We start from the raw sequence: 15,929 nt of genomic DNA, 5'->3' as shown, positions 1-15,929 counted from the left end.
AGACATTCTCTACTGATCTATCAGAGTGACAGGTTATAAGAGAGGGAACTGCATAGAGGTGTATGGCTACACCATATGGAGGATATAGTGCTCTGTTCATGAATAAAAAGATTTATGTTGAGATCAGCACCAGTCATGGATTTAGTAACATACTGATGCAGAGATCTCTCTGTGGTAGTCTCATTCTCCACTGGTTTTATCATGGAATAGCTTGCATCAAATTTGTCATATATTTGTATCAGGTGTATTTGCGAGAACTTAAAATACCGTTGATGTTTTGAGAAATGTTGGAGCATTCTGAAAATGTCCATAATCATGAAGTTTTGGTTGCGTGGGGGCGTTTTGGTTAGATAAGAATCTAGTTCTTGTCAAATGATGTTTGGTCAACAGAGGAACAAGTTGGTGAAAAGGACCTATTTGTGATATCAGGATTAGTCAGTCATCTCTATAAAAGCTATCCAGGCTGCTTGTGGGGAATGGTATATATTGCAATCAATTTTTATTCATCATCTGGTACCTGTCATGCTTAAACTCTTTTACATTTTCAGCTTCTTCATGAAAACCTGTTGATGGAATTTCACCAAACTTGGCACCTAGCATCCTTAGAGTGATACAATCTCAATTGTTCAAAAGGAAACAATCCAAAATCAAGGAAGCCTTACAAATTGCCTTCTATAAAATGAGCAATAATAATGCTAAAGTGCTATGATAAATGATTACATTGGTTGATTAGAGATATAAAATGAAAGGAATTAAGACAAAATTTCTTGTATGAAAACAGAAATGCAGTGTACTCTGAGTAGATGCATTAGTGTGTGTACTTTCAAGTTGGCTTGTGGCAGATTCAGGGATGACCCCTTTTTGGCCAGTACCAAGTTAGTGTCCAATGTTCACATTCATTGTTTTGGGGTGTTTTTCTTATGTGCATAGTCAAGACTTTTATTGAACTTGGTGGATGATAGAAAATATAGGCATAAGCAGTCAAACAGGCCCCATGACCCCCCCCCCCCTTTTGCTACAAAACCCCATTATTAGATAATCTCTCAAAGTCTCCTTGTCTAGAACCAGAAATGTGACCATGCATCACAAAACCAGCTGAGTCGCATGCCCTGATTTTACATGAGGACTCAAAATAGGTGAAAAAGGTCAAACTAAGTGTACTCAATCTTGAGCTTTTCATATTTTTTGAAAGAGTAATTCTTGTTGTACAGTATTCTTATGTTTGGAATCATAAAGTGAATGGGAAATTGCATTCTTATCAATTTTCTAGAGCACCCTTCTCTTTTCTTTTTTTCTTTCTTTTTTTAGAATAGTGTGATTTGGTGTATCCCGTAGAGGCCCTTATTCAGTTCTGTAAAAAAAATGAAACCCTTTCTACTCTCTTCACTTTCAATTCTAGTACCTCTTGAAAGGATGATGCTACCACGTTGAAAGTCAGTGTTGATAATGGATAGAATGTGTTAATCGAGCATGCTCAATTTCAGCTTAATCTGATAATCCGTTCACTGTTGTTGCTCCAGTGGTTTATGTCCTGTTTTTTGTCCCATTCATTACACAGCTTAGCACTGCTTGGTAAGATTAAGGGCTTGAATAGACTCTCTACTTTAGCACCTCTTTTCTCAGTTTTGTACACACTTTTCTGGAGTGTGTGTCTTCTTTCCAATATTGAGAGACCATTTTAATTGAGTTATACTATACATCATTTAAAAGCTTGAAGTCTGATCTTTCAGAATCTGCCCTTAACTTAAAAACCAAGTTCTGGCTACTTTTCATTGGTTTTATGATGCAGGGTTACATAATATAATTAAGTCAATGCTACATTTGTATGAGTATTTAAATTCATTAGTGGAAAAATGAGCAATGGAAATGGGATTCCTAATAAATCATATTTCTTTCTGGTCAGTTTTATTCTGTCTGCATTTAGTAAATAAATTCCTGAGTATCAAGTTTTAATTGCAAATCCAAGGGTGATCTCTGTGGAGTCGGGACCAAACTGGGGCCAGTTGTCACTTTTTAATCTTGTTAAAAGTGTAAAGTCAAATTTTCTCCAAACTTGATAGGTATTTTTACCAGTGCGATAGAATATACAAATAATGAATGTTTATGAGTGCAATGGACAGAATATTTCATGAGGTGAAAGATGAAATGATCCATTCAACGAGGCGCAGCCGAGTTGAATGGATCAAACATTTCATCTTTCACCGAATGAAATGTTCTGTCCATTGCACGAATGAAAAACATTTATTATTTGTTTTATATAACGCTTAAAATAGATCCTTGTCATTTGATGTTTTATCATCATCTTGGAAGAAGAGAAAATCCGAGATCGAGAGAGTGCTCACTGAGCGCTTTACGCTAGCACGCTGTCGCATACACACACTGCAAACGCTAGCGTTTTACACGCGTAGTGTGCCGGGCTCTCAGCGAGCGTGCAATGGAGCAAATCGTATGGATCCAAATTGCACGGTAAATGGAACCGCAATTGCACGGATGATGATGTCATAGTGAAATGGGCAGAATGATCAATGTCAAACAACCAATCAGATGATAAGGATCTCTTCAGGCGTTATATAATATACAATGTACAATGTACAAATGGACTCAAAACCTCCGAGTTTGCTGTGTTCTCCTTGGATGATAGCCTGCAAGAAGGAGTGGAGTACATCATATAAACTTACAGTACTTGGGTATGTGTTAGACCCACTGGGTTTCTTGGGTTTTTCTCTTTCTTTTTTTTCTCCTCCTTTCAAGATGATAGTATTCATGATTATTTTGTTTGTATGTGTCCGTATTCATACATTTATCTTTCATAATTTGTTCACAGGTGAGAACCACAGTGAGTGACTTTGCTGTGCTGTTTGCAGTGGTCATCATGATGGGTGTGGACAGACTCTTTGGAGTGGACACACCCAAGTTGGTAGTTCCTGCAGAATTTAAGGTTAGTCTCGTTCCAAGGCTGAAGTGTTTGTATTTAAATATCAATATGAACCTCTCAGAGCCACAAAGGAAATAGAATGAGAAATGATTTGACCATGGTTTGAGAAATAGGTGCACAGTATGGAATGAACCACATCAAATTTATTCCCTAATGGGAGTTTACCGTTATCACAAAATTGTACTTGAGTCACTGAACTGTACAGAATGCCAGTTGTTTTTTATGCATTCTGGCATGATCATCCATCATCACTTTGCATGTAGTAGAACAGCACATACACCTTATGAACAATTACATAAACCAAATGACTAACTGACTAGATATGAAGTGTTGTTCAGACATAAGGTTTCATCTGCAGTCTTAGGAAAAATCCAGCTTGGAACTCTTTCACCGACCCAGTGTGCTCTATTCTCTGGTAGAGACACTTGTACCGCATTATGCTGTCACTTTCATACCCCCTGGTCAAAATTCTAGAAGATTCCAAGCTAGCAGTATATTGTAAAGCTGTCTACGTCTTACTGTGATAATGGTAATTACTATCACATAAACTTACTGCTGGTAAGTCTCATCTGAAACAAGGCATAGGCAAAGGATTCTTAGCATGGAATGAGTATTTGTTTATGTTGGCTTGTTGTCTGTAGCCAACATCTGATGAGCGTAAAGGATGGCTCATTCCACCCTTCAATGGCAACCCATGGTGGACAGCTCTTCTTGGCATTCTCCCAGCTCTCCTAGCAACCATCCTCATCTTCATGGATCAGCAAATCACAGCAGTCATCGTCAACAGGAAGGAAAACAAGTTCAAGGTCAGAAACTTCAAGCCTTATTAGTTATTAATGATAAAGATTATACTTTTGTAAAGTACATAATACAATGTTTCAATGTTTTCTTCCCTTTCTGTCTGTTTTGTACAGCTTCATACATCGTAGAGGTTCCCTCATGTTGTTCATAGAAGTTCAAATACAATACAGCAAGCTTGCAGATGTGAGCTTGCCATTTATGCATACACGTAGGATAAACATTTTGAATCAACTAGACATATTGAACAGTGCCGTTGTGCATCAAGTTTTAAACGTGGGAAATTGCAATGTACATGAACATTGCATGTGATGTTGTCATGTGACCAATACAAATTACACAAGAGTAGTTTTTAAAACTTCTTGTGCAGGTGAATGCATATAGCATCGTCTTGTTGTAGTGTGACAAATTTGACACATTACACTTTGTCACAGAAACAGAGCTTTATTAGAGGAGCATGTGTTTTTTTTGTTTAAATCTTGATTGATGTAAGCTCAAACAAAACATAAAGATGCTATATACTTGTGTACCTGGGAGCTGAAAACATCCTGACTTAGCCTACAATGCAGGATCTTCAGGATTGACATATTGTCTACGCCATACATTGTGCCAATGTATATCATGACTTGGGACCTGTGAGAAAATTTCATTGTTGGACTCCTGATCCGGAACCACAGAATTATCCTCCCACTACCAAAGATGAATAATGACATTTCATGAATTATCAGTTGACCCATGAAATTTGCAAAGAAAACTTTATATACAGTGTTTTCTTTGGAATAGAGAAAAGTAACAGAGAAAATTTGAGAAGTTGGACGTGGGGATAGAAAATTAGCTGTCACTTGAAATCTTCTGACCTTCACCTCATCAGAAAGGAGTTGGCTACCATCTTGACCTACTGATAGTTGCCGTCATGTTGGGTATCTGCTCCATCATGGGTCTGCCCTGGTTTGTGGCTGCTACAGTGCTTTCCATCAACCATGTCAACAGTCTCCGGGTGGAGTCAGAGTGTAAGGCTCCAGGCGAGCGTCCTAAGATTGTTGGATGCAGGTAAAGTAGACACTGAATTGACCTTGACCCTTGCAACCTGGGAATTGCCTTTTTAAAACTGTTCAACTTATTTTTTGTGGGAGTTGCTAATAAATTCTACTTGAAATGTGCAGTCAGTTTCAATGGTTTCAAGGGTGTCTCCTGTAAACATATTCTATTCCTTGAAGCAGTAAAAAAGAAATATGTTTGTAGAATGATTTTCATGCCCTAAAGTGAATGTTTCAACATGTAATTCTGAAAAGTGCATGATCCATGTTTTCAAAATGAATCAGCATTTTTTTTTTTTTTTTTTTTGATGAATTTTTCCTCACCTGTGATAACAAGGTGACCATGGTCTCACATCCGGCTATCATTCTTTGCCAACAGGGAACAAAGACTGACCGGCGTGATGGTCTTTGCCATGATCGGTCTAGCTACACTCATGACAAGAATCCTGGCTGTAAGTCTACCGTTGACTGTGCCCTGAAAGTTTCCTATACCGCATTGACATTGCCCATATGTTAAGATGTTGTGTCGGTGTTGTACCGCTCTTGTACCGGGACGGTAATGTGAAGGCAAACACTCCGTCACAGACTAAGACGGTGTGATGCGTCGTGGTACAGTCCCGTAATATTCTGTTACTAGGGTGCATCCCATTGCAACACCGATGTTGCACCGAGACAGATGGCAATGTGAATGTATCCTTGTACAACTCTGTTGCAAAAAGTTTAAAAGGTCAATCACGCTACTTGTTTACAGTCTTGAGGGGGCTGGTCAGTTTTCTGGAAAAGACGTTTTTGATGTAATTTAATGTACATGTAGCTAACAATGTAATTAGTTCTTAAATTAAATGAAAAAGACTGTTATTGTTTTTCAAGAAACGTTTCTGTATCCATATTAAGAAAAGTAGGCAATACATAGAATTAACTGTGGTAGTAAAAGAGATCACAAGCCTGATCCCCGTCGGCCAGGTTTCATTCATACCTACCTGTGTGCTGCCCTCATGGATCTCAGAGGAGAGATCAATGTTGTGCTGAGAACTGCTGAACACCAATTTGCGAATCAACATCATATGTATTCGACATGTTTGTGTGTGCATAATTTCTCAACATTAATGAATTTCTCAATCTTCCATCTCTCTTTTCCTGCCCTAGTATGTTCCAATGCCAGTACTGTATGGAGTTTTCCTCTTTATGGGTATCGCCTCACTGAAAGGAGTCCAGGTATGTCTCATTTTTGTCATGACTGACATACAATTGTTTGTATATCAAAAGTGATTTCTTTCTTCCTTCATTTCTTGTTTTAAATTGCAAAGTAACATGCCTTCATGTTCACTTTTAAAGGAGTGAGTTGTGATCACAATTGTGATTAAGCAGAGAGTATGTAGCATTTGTACATATTACGTCTGTGGTTCAGTGGATAAGACCATGGGTTATCAGTCCTGAAGTCTCTGGTTCAAGTCCCATGGCCGCAGCAGTTGTGCCCCTAGGCAAGGTACAGGTACTTCAGCCTCATTGCCTTTTCCTTGGCGATGGACTGAAAGCCATTTGCTTACAGGCATTCATTTTGATTCCGTAGTGCTTACATGAAAGAAATACTGTAAAACGAGGAATTTTCGCGGGCATTTTAATTTCGCGAATTTCGCGAGTGCCAAAATTCGCGAAATTAAAATACACGCGAAAATTTCTGTCTACACTACATGCATTGAACGCCAGTGGCAATTCGCAAAAATTTCATGCCACGAAAAAGGCTGTCGGCTCCAATTCGCAAAAATTTTATGCCGCGAATTTATCATGTTTTACAGTAGATTCAGAATCAAATGAAATACTAAGTGAAAGCACTATATCTAATCTTGATTGTCACGTCTATTGCCATCAGAGGACTCTTGAAAAGTTCATTGACTTGCCCTTTGGCCTCTCTAGCAAAGCTTGTCTGTGCAAAAATATTTGATGCAGTGCAATAAAGTAGTGCAAGATTCAAATTTTGAAGGCTTCTCTCTTTCAGAGCTATGGGAAAAGTATTCAAAGAAAATGATAGGAAGTTGTAGAAATACACAGATTCCTCAACACCTAGGTCTTAAAGAGTTTGTCTGAAATCTGGGTCACTGTATGCTGATACCAGATATTTTATACACATGTAGTTTACTTCATGGAATTTGAGAAGGAAGTTGGTGTCTGTGTGAGTATCAAAGTCGTTAGTGATGTGACTTTTTCTTTTCTTCCTCCAGTTTGTGGATCGCCTGGCCCTCTTCTTCATGCCTCTAAAGTACCAGCCAGACTACATCTACCTGAGACATGTCGGCATCAGGAGGGTCTACCTCTTCACATTCATCCAGCTCATGTGTCTGGTGGTCCTATGGGTCATCAAGTCTACCATGGCAGCCCTCATCTTTCCCATTATGGTAAGTCTGTGGGATGGAGATAGGAATCAAAATGTTAGTCGATGAAGAGAGAGAGAGAGCAGGGCTGTGTTTCTGTGTTCCTTGTTTTTACAAACACTAATGCAATGCATCACAAACTCTAACATTGATTAGATTTGTGGGCTCAGAGAGATGAACCCACATCTGTTCATGAATGGCAGATGAGAAATGATTGTGGTGAGATTGAAAGCGAGTTAAGAAGTTGACTGTCATAAAAGTGATGATCAATTTGAGTATATTACATACAAAATTATTTGAATTGGTGTTGATGGTGGTTAGTTACTGGTCCTTATGACTGGTTGTACACTTCTCTACCCCTGAAAACCATCCTACATATGACAAGTACTGAATATTTGGACACTGGGTGATAAATAATGATGATGCTAAAGATGGTGATGACTACAACCTACTCTGTTACATCTCCTTTGTCCAGGTGCTTGGAATGGTAGGAGTGAGGAAGGCAATGGACAAGGTCTTTACTCAGCAGGAGTTAGAGATGATGGATGATGTAATGCCTGAGATGACCAAGAGAGCCAAACATGACCGCAAGAAGAAGGAGGAGCAGGAGAATGCTGCCTGTGAACAGGTTAGTGGGGTTATCTGGTTAGTGGGGTTATCTGGTTAGTGGGATTAACAGGTTAGTGGGGTTATCTGGTTAGTGGGGTTATCTGGTTAGTGGGGTTATCTGGTTAGTGGGGTTATCTGGTTAGTGGGGTTATCTGGTTAGTGGGGTTTATCTGGTTAGTTGGGTGATCTGGTTAGTGGGGTGATCTGGTTAGTGGGGTGATCTGGTTAGTGGGGTTAATAGGTTAGTGGGGTTATCTGGTTAGTGGGTGTCACATGGGCGGACTTAAATAATACTTAATCACACTCGTGCCATTCACTTTAATGTACAATTTAATAAACCATTTGTAGAATATTTACAAGACTGAAATCAAGGAGTTGTGACCAACATAAAATGCAAAATCAAAATTCTGAGTGAGATAAATTAAATGACAATACTCTTATATTCGACAACCATGTGAACGGGACCCTGTCTTGGTCCGGTTCCACCTGTACTTTTGGCTTGACACTTCTTCAGAATAATTATAACAGCTTCACTATTAATTCGTTATCCCTGACAATACACTATCTGCTATCAAGCGCAACACTATATGGTTCACACCACCGTAGTGCTGATCCTGAGATGACCAGCCTGCACGCACGACGGTTTACCGCGGTTATAACACTTGCCTTCAATTACACTGCTTCCGTTTTCATCCGGGTTCTGTGTTAACCCGCAGCTATCATGGAGTGTATAAATACCAACATTCGAATTATGTGCACATCATATTCATCCTTTTACCAATTTAACATGACCTTCACCTCTCTACTTCGGCGACACTTCCTCGTCATAACCAATCATATCAACAGGGTGTCATGCACCCGCCAGGTTCATCGCTCACCTGCGTTGTCCACAGAGTCACCTTAATTGTCAAACTATTCGCTTCCAGAACATAACTGATTCGTGGGTGGAGCGTCCTTGTATGCGAGGTTGCTGTTCCAGCTCCAAAGTCTCGCGAGGGACCCGCGTTCCGTATTCATTGGCGTCAAAAGTTCTCCCTAGCGAGGGGCGGGCACAGTCGCTCTGCTGCGAATGCGTCGGCCTGGGAGTAGATTCGACCTCGGCCTCGGCGCCATCTACAAAATTATTTAAATGCAACATATACCAATGGGGTGTGTTCTAACCACACACACAAAAACATTATCAGCTTAGAATCCTGACATCACAGTGAAAATTTAAGAACTGCATTATTATCCACTTAACATACAAAATTCACATAATGAAATGTTTCAAACATTGGAAATATAACAGTGCATAGCTTATCAAACATCACCGCATCGTTTTCAAAAACTGTACACCATTATAATATACTTTATCACTTATTCACGGGGTTCTCCGGGGCTATATGTGGTGCCCTGAAACACATTCACATCCTTACACACGACAAAGCAGAAATAAAATCGCAATTTAACTTACCAATGACCGGTGTAATATGACCAAAATGCCTCTTCTTCGTGTCTACTGGGAGGCTGCAAAGGCTGTTGGAATACGCCTTCTGGCAGCAAACAAAATCTGAACTCAAATCAGCCAGTATACAGGCTGACGGTAAGGTGGACGGACGGCTCCTGGCCGCAAACGAAATTGGGCTTAGACACAAAATTATCTTGCCAACTGGCGCCTGGGTGTGGCAGGTTGGTTTTCTGCCATCACGGAGCTAACTCAATGTTCTCTCGGTGAAATCAAAATGGTGTCTGCCACGAAAAGATCCAACTCTACTGTTAAATTGCTACTCGACTACGACACTCCTTTTCGAGGCATTTGGAATATTTGATACAACTAAAAGGACTTGAACGAAAACACCTATACCGCACTCTCCCGGAACTGGAGCTATTTCCTGTCTTTTCTTTCTACATTAATTGACATGCAAAAATAAATGAACTCCTCTCGGTCATCGATGGCGCGACTTGTAAAACATTTACACCTGTCCTAGCACTTTCTCTCTCTCACTCTCGCTTTCTCTCTCGCTCACTCACTCGCACTTTTTGTCTCGTTATCCCTACCCGTAAACATGTTTGTCTAGTTGAATGACCGATAGGTGTTGTACATGAAACAACCTGGAAATGCATTTTCAATGTGACATTTCACTCCCCCTTTCGAAAAATGCATTTCATAATTAAAAGAAATTACTTATAACACTATCTTTCTCTCTACAGCCGGCTTAGTAGGTCTGCGCCAACATTCTCGCTGCCGCGGATAGCTTCCACACGGAATCTGTAGGGTTGCAAAGCCAGAATCCAACGCATTAGCCTCCCATTTGCAGGGCTAGCCTTGTTCATGTACACTAGTGGGTGGTGGTCGGTTTCTAGCACAAATTGTCTGCCGTACAAGTATGGTTCGAACTTCTTTACTGCCCAAACTACAGCTAAGCACTCACGTTCTATGGTTGAGTATGCTTGTTCTCGTCGAAGCAGTTTTCGGCTCGCGTAGGAGACTGGAAATCGTTCGTCTTGGTGTGTTTGGAGGAGGACTGCTCCTAGTCCAACGTTGGAGGCGTCTGTCCTGAGGATGAAGTCCTGTGACAAATCTGGCAAATGAAGGATAGGGGGGTTAGAAAGTTTTTCCTTCAGTGTTGTGAAGGCCTGCTCTTGGCTCGTTTCCCATTTTACCTTGTTTGGTTCAGCATTTCTGGTCCTGTCTGTGAGTGGTGCGGCGACGGCGGCGTAGTTCGGAATGAACTTCCGGTAGTAGTTCGCCATACCTAGGAAGGATCTGAGCTCTCGTTTGGTCTGAGGCTGACTTACCTCTTGGATGGCTTTGAGTTTTTCAGGGCGGGGTCTTACCTGTCCGTGTTCGATCACATGTCCTAGGAATTCGACGCTTGTCTGTCCGATGAAGCACTTACTTGGTCTAGCAGTGAGCTTTGCGGCTCGTAGTCGTCTGAAGAGTTCTGTGAGTGTACGTAGGTGTTCTTCCCACGTGGTCGAATAGATGAGGATGTCGTCGATGTAGTTCACCGTTCCTCCGAGTCGGTCTAGCAGTCTCCTCATCAGTCGACTGAAGGAGGCGGGAGCGTTCACTAAGCCGAAGGGCATCATTGTGAACTGAAAGAGACCATCGGGGGTAAGAAAAGCGGTTAGTGGTTTGGATTCGGCAGCCATGGGTACCTGCCAGTATCCTTTGCTGAGATCTATTTTGGTGAAGAACTTTGCATGGGCGACTTTTGTGAAGAGTTCATCTTGATCTGGTATGGGTTCAGCATCAAATACAGTCACTTTATTGAGTTTTCTGAAGTCTACACAAAACCGGTTGCTGCCATCGGGCTTTTTAACCAGTACTATGGGGGAGGCAATGGGGCTTTCTGATGGCTCAATTACTCCGAGCGATAGCATGGTTTTTACCTCTTCTCTGACTGTGTCTCTAAGAGAGTGGGGAATGGGATATGGTTTACTCTTCGGGTGTTCATTTCCTTTGAGTTTGATGTGGTGTTCGCCTAACGTGGTTCGACCGGGAAGATCAGACAGGACGTCTTTGTACTCGTTGAGGAGTTCGTTGACCTGTTCTTTCTGTGGGGAGGAAAGGGCTGAGTTAATTGAGACATCGTCGAGTGACTCTTTCGCCTGAAATGGGAAAGGCTGTAGGAGAGATGTGTTAGTTAGTGGTTGCTGCGTTTCTTCCTCGTCATCATTTTGCTCTTCGCATTCGATCACGGCGGTACAAGCAGCTTCGGCATCTGAAATAGAGGGAACATCATTTCTAGCGTGATACTTTTTCAGAAGATTGATGTGGAACACCTTTGGTTTCCCGTTGAGGTCGATCCTGTAGTCCATGGAGCTGATTTTGGAGATCACGTCAAAGGGGCCCTTCCATTGTAGAAGGAGCTTATTCCTGTCAGTTGGTAGGAGTAGGAGTACCTTGTCTCCGACTTGTAGCTCCCTGTGTTTTGCCTTCTGATTGTAGTATTTTGCATACCTGTTTGCTGATTTCTGAAGTTGAGTGTGGGCGTTGCGGCATGTCTCGTCGATCCTGTTTCGGAGATCAAGTACATAGTGGTAAGTAGACTTGGTCTCACCTGTTTCGGCTTCTCCTGTCCAGAGTTCTCTCAGGATGTCGAGGGGTCCGCGTACCTTCCGGCCGTAAAGAAGCTCGAACGGGGAGAACCCCATGCTCTCTTGTGGTGCTTCTCTCACTGCAAATAGAAGGGGAGTAATGTACCTGTCCCAGTCTTTTGGGTTTTCAGCGCACATACGTTTCAACATTTGTTTTAGAGTGCCATTGAAGCGCTCAACTAGTCCATTCGCGGCAGGGTGATATGGGGATGTAGTGAAGTGTTTGATGGAGAGTAATTTGCTTACCTCTTTCATGAGATCAGATGTGAACTGAGTCCCTTGATCGGTCAGCATTTCCTTGGGGATTCCGACTCTGGTGAAGATGCTCACTAGGGCTTCTGCAACTCTTTCTGTCTCGATGCTTGGGAGTGGGATTGCCTCGGGGTACCTAGTAGCAACATCAATAACGGTAAGTATGTACCTATTTTTCTGGTCAGTCATTGGGTGTATTGGTCCAACTATGTCTACAGCAATGCGTTCGAAGGGGACTTCGATGAGCGGCATTTTTCCGAGTGGGACCTTGGTTACACGACCTTTTGATAGTGTACGTTGGCAGACGTCACACGATCTACAGTACCTGGTAATGTCAGAGTTCATACCGGGCCAAAAGAAATTGGTAAGTATCTTTTCTGTTGTCTTTTTGGTACCTTGATGCCCTCCGAGTATATTTTCATGGGCTGTTTGCATAACCTGTTTGCGGTATTGTTTTGGTACTACCACTTGTGTGATTGTTGTGTCGGGGTCCATTTGGGGAGAGTGGAATGAGCGATACAGCATTCCGTCTTTGTAAAAGAAGGAAGAGAGACCGTTATTGCGACTTACCTTCTCTGAACGAGTATCGGCGAGTTCTCGCAGGCGGTGTAATGTTTCATCCTTCTGTTGTGCCTCTTTGAGAGCTGTTGGAGTCACGATATCTTCCATTGGGTGAGGGGTTCTGAGAGGACGAAATGGCTTACCGTCTCGTTGAGCCTGGGCTCTCGTCTGTACTGCGCCGACAGGCATTGGTGTAGCCGTCCAGTCAGGATCTGGGTTGTCTGGTTCTCTTACTCCGGGTAGGTTACCTAAAATCAGGTCATAGAGTGGAGTTTTCATGCACAATGCGTTAACTTTTCCTACGTAGAAGGGAGTGTCTACATCTATTCTAGCGACGGGGAGAGTTTTCACTGTGCCGTCAATCAGCACGCAAGTACTTTCTTCACCTGTCATTTGGGTTGGCTGGACAAGATCTTGTTTAATGACAGCTCCGCTGCAGCCGCTGTCTCTGAGAACAGAAATTTGATTGTTATTGACTAGTCCGTTAGTAACTGGCATTTGTCTGACCACATGTTCTTTGGTGCATGCTGCACTCATCAACGGCAAGGAGTGTCCACATTTGAATTGGATATGGTCTGTGGTGGATTCTAGCTTGGGGCCATTGAGTGGCATCCGAACCATCATACAAGAAGCCTCAATTTTGACCTTTGTGTTAGTGCAAGCTGGACATTGACAGGGAGTATGTGGATTTGGTTCTACCTGATCGGGTTCCAATGAAGCCAGGTTGTGTTCCGAGATAGGGGGGTTTCCTTGCTCTGGATCCTGGGCGAGGACTAGACCTGCCGATTTCATGGGGGAGAAAGGACAATAGTTAGCAATGTGACCTGGTTTGTGGCATATGAAACACGTTCTGCCTCTGTTTCCCTGTTTTGTACAATCACGGGCAAGGTGACCGTGTTGGTGGCAGTTGTAACATTTGGGTTGAGATGGGGGCCTATTTCCTGAAATGTTATTTGGAGGGATTTTACCTTCAGGTCTGGTGTTGCTCCGTGGCATCTGTCCCACGTGTGTCTGGATGTTCCTTTGTGCCGGTGGGGGTGGTCTGAAGGTGCCTCCTCTGGCGTCTAAGTACTGCTCAGCTAGTTTCACCACGTCCTTCGAAGTCTCGGGCTGCCGTTCTTTTAGGAAGATGGCCAGCTCTCGATGACACCCACTGATGAGCTGCTCCCGGAGGAGTAGATCTGCCAGCTCCTCGAAAGTGTGCTCTATACCAGAGAGGCTTACCCACCTGTTCAAGTAGTTCTCTAGTCGGTTTGCATACTGGGATGCCGTTTCTCCTGTTGTCGGTTTGCCTGAAAAAAACTTGGAGCGAAATCCTTCTGCAGTGAGCTGAAAGGATTTCAAGAGTGCATGTTTCAAAGTGTCATAATCATTGGATTCCGCACTTGACAATCTAGAGTGAACATCAAGAGCCTTACCTGTAAGCAGTGTGCTTAAGTTGAGTGCCCAGTCTGTAGTTGGCCAGTTTTGATTTTTGGCATATCGTTCGAACCGCTGTAGATAGGCATCTATGTTATCTTTGTCTTCCTGAAATAGAGGCAATTTTGGAGATCGAGCTTTGCACCCATTAGAACTTGATTCGTTTTTGGTTTGCTTTTCACGCGCTATCGCCAATTGTAGCTCGGCTGTTTCTCTTTCCTGTCGCCTTAACTGTAACATGTCCGCTCTTTCCTCTCTGAGTCTCTTTTGCTCGTCTGTAACAAACTGCCTAAGCTCCTCTCCACTGAATCCGAACTTTTCTCCAATTTCAGTTAACTTAGCTAGCTCCATTCTGAATTACCTGAGCACTTATAATACAAAAATGTATTCAGATCAGTTCAGATCATGTACACAATGAATATACAATGGTGCACCTATAGATAGTACATACATAGATACATACATAGATAGTACATACATACAAATGTAGAGGAAACAAAAAAAATCACAAGTTTTCCTCAACCTTTTTCTTTACTCTGTTTTCTCCGTTTATATACCCATGTGACTTCGAATGGCACGAGTTATATTCCCGGACAAGCCCCCAGAAAATGTCACATGGGCGGACTTAAATAATACTCAATCACACTCGTGCCATTCACTTTAATGTACAATTTAATAAACCATTTGTAGAATATTTACAAGACTGAAATCAAGGAGTTGTGACCAACATAAAATGCAAAATCAAAATTCTGAGTGAGATAAATTAAATGACAATACTCTTATATTCGACAACCATGTGAACGGGACCCTGTCTTGGTCCGGTTCCACCTGTACTTTTGGCTTGACACTTCTTCAGAATAATTATAACAGCTTCACTATTAATTCGTTATCCCTGACAATACACTATCTGCTATCAAGCGCAACACTATATGGTTCACACCACCGTAGTGCTGATCCTGAGATGACCAGCCTGCACGCACGACGGTTTACCGCGGTTATAACACTTGCCTTCAATTACACTGCTTCCGTTTTCATCCGGGTTCTGTGTTAACCCGCAACTATCATGGAGTGTATAAATACCAACATTCGAATTATGTGCACATCATATTCATCCTTTTACCAATTTAACATGACCTTCACCTCTCTACTTCGGCGACACTTCCTCGTCATAACCAATCATATCAACAGGGTGTCATGCACCCGCCAGGTTCATCGCTCACCTGCGTTGTCCACAGAGTCACCTTAATTGTCAAACTATTCGCTTCCAGAACATAACTGATTCGTGGGTGGAGCGTCCTTGTATGCGAGGTTGCTGTTCCAGCTCCAAAGTCTCGCGAGGGACCCGCGTTCCGTATTCATTGGCGTCAAAAGTTCTCCCTAGCGAGGGGCGGGCACAGTCGCTCTGCTGCGAATGCGTCGGCCTGGGAGTAGATTCGACCTCGGCCTCAGCGCCATCTACAAAATTATTTAAATGCAACATATACCATTGGGGTGTGTTCTAACCACACACACAAAAACATTATCAGCTTAGAATCCTGACATCACAGTGAAAATTTAAGAACTGCATTATTATCCACTTAACATACAAAATTCACATAATGAAATGTTTCAAACATTGGAAATATAACAGTGCATAGCTTATCAAACATCACCGCATCGTTTTCAAAAACTGTACACCATTATAATATACTTTATCACTTATTCACGGGGTTCTCCGGGGCTATATGTGGTGCCCTGAAACACATTCACATCCTTACACACGACAAAGCAGAAATAAAATCGCAATTTAACTTACCAATGACCGGTGTAATATGACCAAAATGCCTCTTCTTCGTGTCTACTGGGAGGCTGCAAAGGCTGTTGGAA

The 15,929-nt window shown here is 42.2% G+C and overlaps 2 protein-coding genes across 2 annotated transcripts in view; one reads left to right on the top strand and one right to left on the bottom strand.

Annotated features, from left to right (window-relative positions):
- Positions 1–15,929, top strand: part of LOC139720606 (electroneutral sodium bicarbonate exchanger 1-like) — a 124,727-nt gene that overhangs the window by 95,770 nt on the left and 13,028 nt on the right. The window contains exons 16-22 of the mRNA XM_071631961.1: positions 2,825–2,938; positions 3,577–3,741; positions 4,605–4,783; positions 5,150–5,222; positions 5,917–5,985; positions 6,990–7,163; positions 7,615–7,767. Coding sequence (XP_071488062.1) covers positions 2,825–2,938; positions 3,577–3,741; positions 4,605–4,783; positions 5,150–5,222; positions 5,917–5,985; positions 6,990–7,163; positions 7,615–7,767 — 927 coding nt within the window. The remainder of the gene's footprint in view (positions 1–2,824; positions 2,939–3,576; positions 3,742–4,604; positions 4,784–5,149; positions 5,223–5,916; positions 5,986–6,989; positions 7,164–7,614; positions 7,768–15,929) is intronic.
- On the bottom strand, positions 12,091–14,414 carry LOC139720607 (uncharacterized). Its single transcript, XM_071631962.1, has 2 exons — positions 12,654–14,414; positions 12,091–12,219 (listed from the first exon to the last, which is right to left on the bottom strand). Exons 1-2 carry the CDS (start codon positions 14,412–14,414, stop codon positions 12,091–12,093), a joined length of 1,890 nt encoding a protein of 629 aa, XP_071488063.1.

Source organism: Diadema antillarum, unplaced genomic scaffold (genome assembly GCF_040938485.1).
Source record: "Diadema antillarum isolate AM-2024a unplaced genomic scaffold, OU_Dant_1.0 scf00000130, whole genome shotgun sequence".
NCBI classification, from domain to species: Eukaryota; Metazoa; Echinodermata; class Echinoidea; order Diadematoida; family Diadematidae; genus Diadema; species Diadema antillarum.
This window is presented reverse-complemented; position numbering and strand designations above follow the sequence as displayed.